This window comes from Clytia hemisphaerica, unplaced genomic scaffold (genome assembly GCF_902728285.1).
Source record: "Clytia hemisphaerica strain Z4C2 unplaced genomic scaffold, Clytia hemisphaerica genome assembly, whole genome shotgun sequence".
In the NCBI taxonomy this organism is placed as follows: Eukaryota; Metazoa; Cnidaria; class Hydrozoa; order Leptothecata; family Clytiidae; genus Clytia; species Clytia hemisphaerica.
In genome coordinates this window covers 293,276-307,376 of record NW_027103262.1, presented here as the reverse complement: position 1 = coordinate 307,376, position 14,101 = coordinate 293,276, and the positions used below count along the sequence as shown (strand labels likewise).

Below are 14,101 nucleotides of genomic sequence, written 5' to 3'. Positions count from 1 at the left end.
CTTTCTGTTAAGGGAGTTTAATAAATCAATCATAAACTGAATTCAGCTTTATCTTATTTACTTATGAAGCCTTGTCGAGGATAACGTCATTAATACGAAGAAATAATTTGAACCCTACCCCCTCCCATGCAGTAAGGGTGATAGGCGTGCTAGGAAAAAAGCAAATACCCTTCTTACCCTAAGCTTTCTCAGAAGAGCATCTCGTTCATTTTCGAATCTGTTATCCAAATCTTTCAACAGATTACCCGAAGATTTATCCACTTTCTCATCCATCATTTGGTCATCGTCTGAAAGATCATCTGGGTCTTCACCGTTGTCAATACGACGTTGTCGATTACGTAGTCTCTCGTTTAATTGGTCCAAATATTTTTGACGGTTTTCACCCATTAGTTTCTGATGAAATAGAAACAAGTATGTTTTTAATTCCTGATCATATAGGGGACTCCGATAAAAATTGTGTTGAATTTTATCCACCTTTTATATCTTATTCAAACACCTGGTAATCGATTTTAGAGGAAATGTGTTGGATGATTACTTCCTTTCTCCTGGTAATATTTTGCCTCTCAAAGCCTTTTTCCATACATACATTTATAAATCGCCAAATATTTAAGTACCCGCAAAAATTGAACTTATAGCGAAGTACAAAATCAATTACAAGCCAAAATTAATACTCTCAAGGTAGTCCCTGAAGAAGAAAAATTCAAGGTAAGGACTGCGTATGTCAATCATTGACGACACAGATTTTGATAAAACTATTTCACTATAGCTTTGACATCGCAATGGAATGTGAAAAGCTCCTCTAAGAAAAAGTAAACACGTGGCAACAAAATTAAATTTCTTACACCAAGAGCATCAGAATCGCTTGCTGCATCGCCAAGCAATTTTGCCAGTTCATCATATTTTCCTTCTCGTCGTAATTTCTTCTCTAACATTCGCATCTTGGCTAATTGGTTTTGCCTCTCTTGTTCAGACAGTCTATCCCATTCAGATTTACCAAATTGATTCATAAGCGAGTCAAGAAGTAATTTATCGCGTAGGGAGTCGTATTTGTCATTCAGAGCTGAAAGAAGAAAGTTGTTTTAAGTAAATTTTACGTTTAACGGTTATATTTCGTCCGTCCATCCGAAAAATTTTCCCGCAAGTCTTAAGTATCTGTGATGGAGGGATGTTCTAGCAAGTTTATGTATCGGAGGATATCGAGGGCGACGCTAAGTGAAGTCGACGCAAAACAAAGTAGTTGATGTATGACTCAAATCACCTTCGTTCACCTCAACAGACCACGGTATTTTGGTGTGTGTAATTGATTTTGGCAACATGTTAACTTTGCTTTATACCGTCTCCTTCGATTTATCCTTAACTTGCTTCTGTTTTTAGCATGCAAGTTCCTACAACGAAAATGACGTTGCTTTTCACCTCAAATTAATGGTTCCATTCGCTTTTCAAAAGATATAACTCAGATGCACCTGTTTTTCGATGATTTAGTACTACAAAGTTGGTACTAGCCAAATTAACTTCCCACCAAATTTAATTTGTGCCGCCACCCGGCAAAATCAATTGCCGCGATGTTTAAATTATTGTATTTATTCTCAGAATGTGTGGTATTAAAAAAAGGCCTAAAAAAAGTTTTTTTTCTTATTTCTTAATAGCGTTTTTTAGCCAAAAATATCCTTCATTCGCCAAATTTTATTTTTCAAGCCATCCACCAAATTAATTTCCTTCTGGGAAAACTTTCTCGGCCGTCCGCCAAACTGAATTCTCGCAAAATTGAATTCTCGCCAAAATGCCTTCCATTAAAATAAAGGGTAGATGGCAGAAAGACTTCTATCAAAAACGGTTTCCTTTGAGGATAAACACGACACACAAAACCTTAATAAGATTAACCTTTCAACAGTTCCTCCTCTTCAGGGGAGGTTTCCAGGATACCAAACAAAATGGCTGCTACGTTATCAAACCACTCCTCAAGGATGGCGTTTGTTTGTTCATGCCAGTGGCCTTCCAATTCACCTTTGCTCTATATGGAAAAAATTCATTCATGAGGTTTAGTTTCGCCCTAGCCGAAAGAAATTTTTGCTTGTGGGTTTTAAGAAGGGGGAGAATGAGAAAAATAGAAGACTGAATTTTCTGATAAGATTTAGTTATAAAATCTCTTTATAAACAAGATACAACTACTCGAATTCACTTTTATGACTTGAATAATACACGTTTTTTTCTATATGAGAACGATTTGATAAGAACACGAGGCTGATAATAGAACAAATTAAGAACATTCTGAACCTCAGATTTTAGAAACTACTAACCCATTTCAAAATTTGATTTTTCCAGAAAAAGACCGTGAATCCCCTGTTAAGGAGGTCCATTTCCATTCCAAGAGGGTAAGATAAGTTTAGATAAGTTTTGATAAGTGGCGGAATTTCATAGGGAGATACAAAAATCTGTCAAAAATAACTAGAATTCCATGGGGGAAGCTTATCAAATCCTACTAAAATTCAGAATTCCAGAGGGGGTTTAAACCTGAAATTGCCACAGAGGGATGGACTTCCTCAACAGGGGGTATGAGGTTTTTTTCTGGAAAAGGCCATTGGAATTTGGAAAAATAAAGTCGTTTTCACACTACTTACCAATGAGCCGACATCAAGAATCTTCTGACATTCACCATCTTGCTTTCGTTGAAGTGCCGCAAGAATTTCAATCAAAACATTTGAATCACGAGTTGATTTCGGTTCTTTTTCTTCCATTTCATGTTTCAGTGATTCGAACTTTAAGGCGAAAGCTTCGGTTAAATATCCACGGTTCTGTTGACTTGCTGATATCTTTTCTTTGCTCGTTTTGTGGTCACGCCAGCCCTGGCGTTGTGCCAGTAGAACTTGCAACTGTCTTTGTCTTTCGTCTTCAATTAAAGAGAAACTCAATTAAGACTATAACAAATCTATTGGGACAACTTTACTCCGGTTAGAAATATCGACTTTATACAACTAGTTTTGGTCTAAATTTTTTGCTGAATTTAGAAAGACAGAAAATGTGGGAACAGAAATCCTTCTGGAAAGGACGGCACCTTGAACAATGAAGTTGAATGAAGTTGAAGTAATAGAGAGTCACTGGTTCTCAGTAAACTGACATATGGTATCGCTTTACTATCCGATGCTACAAAAGCCCAGATTGAGCGTCTTCAGAAAGTCCAGAACGCCGCCGCTGGCTTCGTGCTCAAACGTTATGCCAGAACCAGCGACGTAATCGATCTCGAATGGTTACCAGTTTCTGAGATGGTTGATCTAACAATCGCCACAACCCCAGCTGGCCGTCATACCTCAAACTCAATAGACAACCGGATCCAGACAGAGAGCTCCGAAATGGTAATTTGGTCGCACATGACATTGAGGACACATCTCGTCTAACTGGCACCTTTGCACATGAGGCCGCAAAATGCTTCAACAACTTGCCTGTTGATATCAAACGAATTGACAAAAAGGAAAGCTTTGCTGATAAATGCTGGAATTTTTATTTTGATAGGGCGCTAGCCAAATCTCTAAGCTAATTCAATTCAACCTCGAGTCACAAACTTAATCAACACAGTCGATCTAGTATCTGATACTTACGTGTAGTCTTTAGCATTTGCAGCCTAGTCTATTTTCTAAGGTCATTTATTTTCAATCACTTGCTATATATTTGGACTCACTCTTCTTGTGTTTTCTAGCCCACCAGCGATTCTAGCGTTCCCCTTTTGATATATTTATTTTATGTTAATATTTATTTTTATTTATCTAAAACATTGTTCTCTAGCATTTTATATTCCTAAATGAGACCGAACCTATATTCTATTTTACCGCAGCCATTCCACAATTTTGCCATCACAATATCTACAAATTTAACCGAATGGTTTAGTTTTGATGTTAATTCGATGTTGCGCTATTACGTCTAGTCTATTCTAAATTCGAATTTTCTTCTCAGTTTGATCTCCTATGAATATATTAAAATATTATCATATAAGTAGTTTTTCTCCCTAATATTTAATATTTACTATTTCATTGCATAACTAGGACTTTGACAACCTACACAATTCGACCTATGTGTTTTTTTTTATCTATATCATCTTATCCGACGAACCTATTTTTCAGCGTCTTCTATCTATATTAGGTTGCCCATTCATTTACTATTTCTATACTATGTAGCCGACCAGCCCACTAAGCTTCCATTAATGATTTAGCTGTCCACTTCGTATCAGTTTGAATACATACATTTATATACATAACATATACATAAAATATTTCAACTTCTTGTAAGAAGAACCAATATACTTTTGGAGATCAAGAAATTAATGATGAAAAAAAAAAAAAAAAAAAAAAAAAAAGAGAGGGTTGTCGATCAAGATTCCATTTAAAATAGGGTTACATTTAAAATAGGGTTAATAGTTACCTTCTGTCAAACCTCTGGCTGAACTTCGGTGCATTGTAAATTCTCTCGAGTTACTAGCTGAAAGTAGGAACTCTCTTTCCAAGGCGTAACGTCGCTCGCACTCTTGTACTAACTGCAAAACATAATCGACACGGCCGAATTTTGATTTCAGCGGGAATAAACGAGGTGGCACCACAGGGCCATCGTATGAGCGTCGAGCTTTGTTTTGTTTCAATCTGGACTCGCTAAGAAGAGAGTGTTTCGCAGGGTCTTTTTGCGATCTGAAAGGGAAGGAATATTGAATGGAACACGGGGGCAAAACGTTACGTGTGTAAGAATGAGTATCTGAAATAAAGAAAGAAATTACAGAAGCTTGAAAATTAATTGTTGAGACCCAGGCTTTTTTTTATATTTTACATTTTTCAATCATTACCATAGAGAAAGTCAGCTGTAGGTATTTTTCAAAAAAGGGAAAATACTTGAGTTTAATTGTTAATACATATACTAAGTACGAAATGGTGCTTGATGCTTAATGCTCAGCAATTAAGAGAAGGATCAAGGGCAAGTTGAGCAATCCAAGGAGAACGTGTGACTCCAGTCCCTAAAGATAGCTATTGAAAGAGGAGCCACCGGGGGTCGCCTTTGACGGGGGTCGCCTTTGACAGCGTTCGCAAGCTTACTTACTTATTCCCATAGATATAAATATTAAAAAACCTCGATCTTTGACCTAAAATTGAAGTATTTGTCGAACAAGAAGAAAAACGTTACCTGTCATTTTTCTGTGGTTGTATACGTTCACTCAATCCAACAGTAAGACTCGCTGCTACAAACTCGTTTTCTTGAACTCCACGTAATCGAGCCTGGACAAGCGAGAACAAATACCGTTCTCGTTGGGCTGGTGTTAACGATTGGTAATGACTTAATCCTTGTAACTTCTTGGATAAAATTTCGTATTCGAGTGTGAAACGTTTGTTGAGGTCCAACAACATGTGGTCGGTGGTTGAGTTTGATTGTTCAAGAGTATCCAGTTTCTTAGAAAATTCACTCGCCACTTCGTCCAAAGATAAACCTAACGGAAGAAATGACGAAATAAAATTTAAGTTAATTAACCAAAACAAGAATGATCAACGCTACGAAATGACAGTTTTTATACCGTACACACTACACACCTATCCTACCGACTTCCCGTGAAAGTGTGCCCAGTTTTGCGTCAAGGCGACTAGGCAATCATGTTACTTTCGAACGTTTCAGATTCGAAACGTTCAAATCCCGTAAAATGAAAAAATGTAACGGACTAGGTAGTCAGCTCAAAAGCTGCACACACTTCCGTTATTATAGAAAGCCCGATCCAGTCCAGTAGCAAGAAATCAGTGGAAGGAATAGAAATCGGAAATAAGCTTTTTGATGTGTAAAATACAAAATAATTGTTATAGGTCAGTCTGTTTAAACAAATCACTTCACTTGGCATTTTAAAATCCATTTCATTTAGAAGTGATTTGAATCCTGTTTGAAAAGTTTCGGCATCTACAATACGTCAAGTATTCATGATACATGATCAAGTTTTTCTATAGGCCATTTCGCAGTCGAAATGGATAATGTGTAATCAGGACTTCGTCAAACATTTTCAAAACTATTAAGTCGTCATTCACGCGCAGTGGCCCTGATTACCCATTACGCTTTGCGACTGTGAAATGGCCTATTCTCTATTCCTACGTTGTACCAGTGTCCATATTTAACACAGCAACGAGTCCACAATTTCGATAAAAATTTCGAAATAATTCTTGAAGCAACAGAAAAATAACACACAGATCAAAAAATCTGAAAAACGGCAAAGGTATAACATAGATTATTTGTAGTTTTGCGTTTCTGGGATTTTAATTTCCAGAATAACTTACCACTTTCTTCGACTTTTGAATTTTGATCCGTGATTCGTTGTTCTAATTCCGCCTCTGATTCTCCCATCAACCCAAACACATTGTATTGCACTGCCGTTGATGCACCTATGTAAGAGAGAAAGAACATTATGCTAAGTGGCAGCGATTTCGGTTAGACCGGTATGAGCATGACAACAGTAGTGAGTTTTATGTAGGTGCGCTTTCCTGCGACGGAGACGGTAATGTTCTACTTTGTCTACGTCCTAACTGACTGGGAACGACGGCAAATCAGCACTTTTACAGTCCTCGATTTTACGGGTCAATACTGCGTGCTATTCCAAATCACTTAAGTCACTCTGTCGTTCTCAAAAATGCACAAGTGTCGCTCGTGTCTAGAATTATACGTGACGCTTTATATAGATTATATTGTGTCGTTAAGTAGTGTTAGAGCGAACCTTTGTTGTTACCTCTTCGTCAACATGGAATGAGTTTAGTAGTAAGTCTGTGGCAGCAGTCAGAGGCGACCGACCTAAAGACTCCTCTTTACCGCAGGTAGGGGAGGCCACATTTTCCCCATAATTACAGAGAGGCACCAAGTACCATTTTTGTACGTCTTTGGTATGACCCACTAGGGGTTGAACCAGTGCTCTTTCTTTACACACGAAATAAACTGACATACATACAACAATTCTAACTCCTGACAAACAATCTTAATAACATACCTGGTAGATGAATAGCCATTGTTTCCAATTTCCCTTCACGTCTTAATTTCTCTTCTTTCATTTTCAGTTGTAAAAGTTTCTGATGTTGTTCATGTTCAGATAGTGTTTGCCACATTCCATTACCAATACTTGTTCGAAGCATTTCTCCAAGTAACTTCTCACGCAAGACCATATACCTGAAGAGTGTTATAGGAAAAAGGTGTGAATACTCAGCCCTTTTGACTCCGAAACTTTATTTAAAGTGACATAAACCGAATGCTTTTAGGAAGAGCATAATGAAAATAGCTTTTCAGTGGTATATATAAACAATAGCCTTTCTCTAGAGGTTTTATGTCATTTTTTTGGATTTCAAAAAGAAATCAGCTTCTTTTTCAGACGATGATAAATTTTACGTAGCCCTTTGAGACTCTCTCGAAGGATGAATAAAATCTGACCAATACATCGGAGTTGTAGTCGGGGTATTTTGATAAATCCGCGAAATTAAATTCCTCGAAACTTCCAAATTTTGAGCTGTGAACCGCGAAATTAAATTCCGCAAACAATTTTTCCATTAAGGCATTCGGGAACGCAGATCATGCTCACACATTACAGTTTCGTATCACTCCGAATATCGAAACATCCCCAAACATTGTGTAAGTATCAAAATCCAAACCGTCAAAAAGACGTTACAAAGCAAAACAGATCGAATTGCTTTGCACCATCATTTTTCATCGGAACGGAACTGCACCGTTTGTTGTTCCAAAACGTTCCAAAACCAATATAAACACTTCCTATCCGATCTTGCAGTCTGAATGCAAACTAAAGAACATTTTTGTATTCATCATTTTACAAAAGCTTTCACCCTCATCAATAACATTCCTCATCCAACATATTGAGTCCCTTAAAAGTAAAGACAACTATTCATGGTCTGCACCATTGCAATGTCTTCTGACATCACATCACGGACCCGATAGCTGATTGGTTGTAAGTGACGTAAAATCAGTCGATAAGTCACTTTCAACCAATCAGCTGTTGGGTCCGAGAAAGACACTGCAATTGTGCATATCATGAATACTCTCGGGTACCTAATAGCCGCCCCCTCCTGCTAATTAATCTTTTGAAAATTTTCCACCCAGGACATTCTTATTCCAAACCCCCCCCCCCCGCTTATTAATTTTTGGGAAAAAATGTTTTTGAAAGTTCCCTCTTTTGTCCTAATTCAGCTGTATTAGCCTCCTTTTCAAAAATTTTCCACCCAGGACATTTTTATTCCGAACCCTCCCCCCCCCTGCTTATTAAGTTTTGAGATTTTTTCCAACCTCCTGCTTATTCCAATCCCCCCGGCTATTAGGTAGCCGAGAGTAGCTATGTTAAAAAACGTGAACAATCAAAAGATAAAACTCACTTTTGTTTGAGAGCATCTAAAATTTCAGTGACAGTGACCTTCTCTTTAGCTCTTCCACCATATTCTGATAAATCCATATCATCCTCAAGGAGAGCTTCAATACCAATCTCATCCATACGATTTAACAGATTATCAGCTCTCTGTTTTAACCTGTTTGATTCCTCTATTTTAGCTTGCTCCATTGCTGCCTGTTTGCTTTCATCATGCTTAAGATAGAATAAAATTCAATTAAATATTACTTTCACTCAAAGTCAATTTTTATTACCCTTATTGATTGAACATAAACCAATATTTAAAAGTTCACATAAAGTGGAGAATTAAGATTAGAATCTGGCCCAACCGTGTTATCAGTAACAAATCATGAAAGTCTTGTAATTACCAACACAATGGACTATATAATTGTTTCAGTTTCCTCAGCATGTATAACAATGTACTGAACATGGACTTGGATACGCTATGGTCTCACAGCTCCGTTGCAGCTTTTTGCCAAAGCGGGAATAAAAATTATTCTTTCGAAATCTCAATTAGAATAGAAATTCCATTATTTCAAGCTCAAAGAATACGATGGGGGTGGTTTTGTAGTGCAATTCATGGGGATGAAATCATAGTCAATTTCCTAGTGGGTCTAAAATTGAAGGGTATTTTTGGTCAGCTTTTCCAGTAGGGTGAGCGTCCAACCAGGTATGCTATTTTGTAAAAGGTGTTGTACTTTGCCAAAGCCTCCTCAACACAGTACAAACCATGATTGTCGTTGTTTCATTGAAAATAAACTAACTCCCATTCTGGTATTTACCGGAATTGGAGGACTCGTTTCTTAAAAAGAGCACTTAACTTAAGATATATTACTGCACATTTATAATAATTTTCAATTCGCGCACCTTTTATTTTCAAACGTGTTTTCTGCGCGAAAATAAAAGGCACACGAAAATTAATGGGATTAAGGTATACCTGTATTTTTTCAAGAATTTGATGTTCTTCTTCCAATAACTTTTTAGCGTTCTCCCTAACCGCTAACTGTTGTTGAAAATATTCCTGATCCCCGTTGCTGGATGCATATTCTGGTATGTTGCATAAAAACAACTTGATTTCATCAAAGTAGACATCCTCATAAGGGTCTAACCGACTATCAGCAAACAGATTCCAATAACGCTGCGAGAATTTCTCTCCATGCACTGCTTTAAAAAGAAACAATGCTGATTCTAGTGAGATTCTTCCATTGTCTTCTTTATCAAGTGCACGGAAATCCCATTTAATTTTCTCTTCCATAAAATGACGTCTCTCTATTTCTTTGATGAGGTCAGGAAAATATTCTTTACGACAACGACCATTGGCTTTACTGCCACAGACCTAAAAGAGTTATATAAAAGGACAATCTAATAAATTGTGTTTATTTATATTGAATAGACAAAGCCTTGAATGTTTCTTTGAGCAATGTTAAATGAATTCTGTAATCGTAAATAGAATATTTGTAAGTACTCTGCGATACTCTGAAAAGCACACTTCTATCGACTTTAAAATGATGTTATAAACATTACTAAGGAGATTTCTGCAATAAGTGAAGTAATGGGAGAAATCTGTGTATCAAAAGGGTATTTTTCATTTTTTTTCCTGGAAGAGATTGTACCTGGTATTCCAAATGGTACACTAAGATATCTTAGCATCATATAATCATAGGCAAATGTCCCCTCCTAAGTTTGCCAAGATTCCCAAAAACTTCGTATTTTATGAATAGTACAATTTATGAAAGCCAAATTTAATACCTTATTGACCCTTTTTACGCCAACCGCTATTGAAGTTATTTTTTTGTTGCTGCATGCTGGCTGGATTGGAATTAAAAAGAGCTAAAATGTGTTTTAAAAATGTTTTAAAAATTTGGTGTAAAAAGGGTGGGCGCCAAAGGGGCGTCTACTAAATTAGGGTTGGCGTAAAAATTGAATTGAATTGAATTGAATATATTTTCGCTGCAACACAGCAGGATAACCCCTTACAAAAAAAAATAGATTTCTCTAATACAATGGGGAACCTAGAAGAAACTGAAAAATTATTACAGAACTAAAGAAAAAATGAAAAAAGGATTATCATAATATTAATAGTGACAACAAAATAGTGAATATAAGAAATATTTTTACTTTTATTTTATGACAATTTCTTTGAGTAGATTTATCTATAAAGTTCTTCCTGTTACACCACCCACCCCTCCCACCCTGGGAAAACACACTAAGTTCACGCACACACAATACACGCACACAGACACACACACACAAAGATTATTCGTCTTCAGCTTTGTATTTGTCTAAATAGAATTTTGTAGCTAAAGATTTTAGTTCATCAGTATCAAGGTTGTGAAAATCAGTGTCAGGATGATTTATTAGTAACTCATTCCATTGTTTTGACAAAAGACGAGAGAAAGAGTTAAGTCCAAAATTTGTGGTTTTGACCGTTGAAAGTTTTAGTAGTTTAATAGCTTTGCCCCTGGTGTCAGTTTTGTGATCAATTTCATCAAAATTAAGTGTTGATAGGACATCAGATGGAAGATTACCCTGGAGGTATTTTTGAATAAATAAGATATTCATTACTTTCACCTGATCAAAGATTTTGAGTAATTTAAGCTCAGCAAACAGGGGAGTGGCAGAAGTTCTTGGCTCACTAAAAGTCATGAGTCTTAGTGCAGTGTTTTGAAGAGTAAGAATCCTATGTGTGACAGTATTGTCACACAGTCCCCAGAGTTGACTAGCATAGAGAACATGAGAAGCAAAAATTGCATGATAAATGTTTAGAAGGATGTGAATTGGAACATAGTGACGAAGTTTGGATATTGCCCCATCTGCCCTTCTCAATGTAGCAGCAACGAAAGAAGTATGAACCTTCCAGTTTAGATGATTGTCAAGGTGAACACCCAAATACTTCACACTCTTACTTGGTGATAGAATTTCCCCGCAAACAGGGGGGGGTACATGTTCAGTGTAGTAACCCATGGGGTAATAACCTGATTTTTGGTAATTTTTAAAAAATCTGGGACCACCACCCTTTTTTAGTACATGGTACTAGTTTTTTCTTGGATTTTTTTTAGGGGACCACCCCTTTTACTACCATGTAGTAGCTATTACCACCAATTCGAATCCTTATACCACCCTTTAGTACCTTGTAGTAGATATCACACCCCATATAAATCCCTATACCACCCTTTTAGTAACCTGTAGTAACTATCACCACCCATTTCAATCCTCATACCACCCTTATAATACGCTGTAGTGGCTACCATCACCTATTTTGAATCTTTACAACACCCTTTTAATACGCTGCAGGAAACTAACCACACCTGTACCATTTACTTTGTCTTTATTTCAATACAATTAACCATTCTTTCTGGTTCTTTTGATACTAAACATGATTTTTTTTCTAAAATTTTGGATAGAAAAGCTTTCGCTGGCTCCTTGAACCTACTTACCGTATTACTTGGCGTTTAATATTTAATTTTTTCGATTTTAAGAGGGGCGTTTATTCGAGGGGGGGGGTGCGTTTAAAAGAAGGGGGCGTTTTTTTAATTATTTTAGTCTAAAGTCTAATATTTAGAGCAACTATGCCCTTTGTTTTAGTTCTTTATCAGGATCTTAGTGCAAAACTTCTTTGGCTCAACGATTTAAATTGCATCGAAAACTGCTCTGGTTACAAGAAATGACTAAAATCTGAATTAAAGTCACAAGTTTCTAATAAACGCCCCTTCACTAGAGGGCGTTCATTCGAAGGGGCGTTTATTTGAGGGGGCGTTTATTAAATAATTTTTCTTTTAGGAGAGGCGTTTATTCGAAGGGCGTTTATTCGAAGTAATACGGTAAACCTATTGAAATCATTTCTTGAGTTAATGACTATTTTACGTTTTGAATAAGTAAGTCTTTCAATAACATTAAACGTCACGGTGAAATCAGCAGTGATTTATGTAAACATTCGAAATTTGAATATTTTTATACAAAAAGAAAGAAAGAAAAAATAAACAAAGAAAGAAAGAAGAAAGAAAGATTTTAGTTATGTTATGGCACATGCAGTACAGTGCAGTACGATAATACAACTGGCAGTTTTTCGATTTGGTTTGATCAAATCTAGCTGAATATACTACATTGTACTATCCTTTAAAATCAAAGTTTACTTTGGTACCACCCAATTTAGTACATGGTAGTAATTTTTTCTGGGATTTTTTTTAGGAGACCACCCTTTTTACTACCATGTACTAAATGGAAATAACTTCGAAAAACCACCACCCCACCAGCCATGGGTCACTACACTGAACATGTACCCCCCCCTGCCGCAAAGCTTAATTCTTGGAATACAGTCCATCTGTCTCCAAGGGGAACGAAAAATAACAAACTCAGTTTTGCTAGCATTCAAAGAAATTTTGTTGGCACTAAGCCAGCTGACTGAGATCAACATTAACCCTCCCACAAAGACTCCATACAGTTTTTGAAAAATTTAGTAAATGAGTATCATCAGCAAAATGATATGTTTCAGAGGTTCTTATACAGCGGTGAAGATCGTTTATATACAACAAGAACAGCAGAGGACCCAAGACTGAACCCTGAGGAACTCCATGATTAATAGATTTTAAAATGGAATTTGAGCCAGCAAGAGAAACATACTGGGAGCGGTGAGGTAAGATCGGAACCAGTCGTTAACAATGCCTCTGACTCCGTAGTGATCGAGTTTTTCAAGTAAAATTTCGTGATCAACTGTGTCGAAAGCCTTTTGTAGATCGACAAATACACCACAGGCAAACCCACCATTGTCAAGATAGTTTCGGATATACGTTCGACAATATTAATGAGTGTATGCTCAGTAGAGTGAGCCTTACGAAAACCAAATTGTCGAGAGTAGATTTGATTATGGTTTTCAAGAAAGTCAGAGAGACGTGAATACATCACTTTCTAAAAAAAAATTTCAATGTTAGATAAAAGTGAAATTGGCCTATAATTAGAGACTTCAAGGGGAGAACCTTTGTGTTTGAAGACAGGCACAACTTTAGATATTTTGAGAGTAGAGGGAAAAATACCACTGAGAAAGGAGTAGTTTATCAGCGCCGATATTGGCACAGAAATATCAAGTTTTAAAAGTTTAAGGAAAAGGGCCAATACAGTAAGCAGAAAATCCCTAAGGTAAAAAAAAAGAAATAGAAATTTGTAATTGTAGTGTTTTTATGTCTCTCTACCTGTAATTAAAAGATTGAATGGTATATGAAGTATAATTGTGACTTACCATTGCGATGGCAGACTCAATCTGCTCAATATCCAATCCATCATGAAAAAGTTCTTCGTCAAATTCTTTCAGTTCCAACCATTCAATGTAACCATTGCAGTTAACATCCAATGTGTCAAAAATATAATCAAGGTCTTGAAGAACCATACTGTTGGTGGATGTAACAGGAAGCGTTATTTTAAAGTATTTACTACATTTTGTTAGTTCTGTGATTTATATATTAGAAAAGCTAAAAATTGAATGGTATTGTTAGAATAAATCAGCCAACAACATTTGGTTTTTATACCATGAATAGTAATCCAAATGTATACAAGGTTTTAGGAATTCTGTAGATAGACTTATATTATGTGCAAATTTCCATTTTTTTAAAGGAATTCTTTAAAAATTTTCTTATGGAAAGGAATAGCTAAAGAGGTTACAAAAGACCAGCATTGTACAAAGGTTTACAAGTAGGATGAAAAATCATGGTGATAATAATCTTGAATAGT

The 14,101-nt window shown here is 36.4% G+C and overlaps 1 protein-coding gene across 1 annotated transcript in view; it reads right to left on the bottom strand.

Moving 5' to 3' along the window:
- LOC136799782 (trichohyalin-like) overlaps window positions 1-13,844 on the bottom strand; it is a 63,401-nt gene extending 49,557 nt beyond the window's left edge. Inside the window, exons 1-11 of the mRNA XM_067056493.1 lie at window positions 13,614-13,844; window positions 9,318-9,716; window positions 8,370-8,575; window positions 6,986-7,161; window positions 6,285-6,389; window positions 5,158-5,458; window positions 4,411-4,670; window positions 2,619-2,887; window positions 1,882-2,011; window positions 843-1,060; window positions 178-393 (exon numbers count right to left, since the gene is read on the bottom strand). Coding sequence (XP_066912594.1) covers window positions 178-393; window positions 843-1,060; window positions 1,882-2,011; window positions 2,619-2,887; window positions 4,411-4,670; window positions 5,158-5,458; window positions 6,285-6,389; window positions 6,986-7,161; window positions 8,370-8,575; window positions 9,318-9,716; window positions 13,614-13,760 — 2,427 coding nt within the window. The 5' untranslated portion in view covers window positions 13,761-13,844. The remainder of the gene's footprint in view (window positions 1-177; window positions 394-842; window positions 1,061-1,881; window positions 2,012-2,618; window positions 2,888-4,410; window positions 4,671-5,157; window positions 5,459-6,284; window positions 6,390-6,985; window positions 7,162-8,369; window positions 8,576-9,317; window positions 9,717-13,613) is intronic.
- Between the last annotated feature and the right edge of the window lie 257 nt (window positions 13,845-14,101).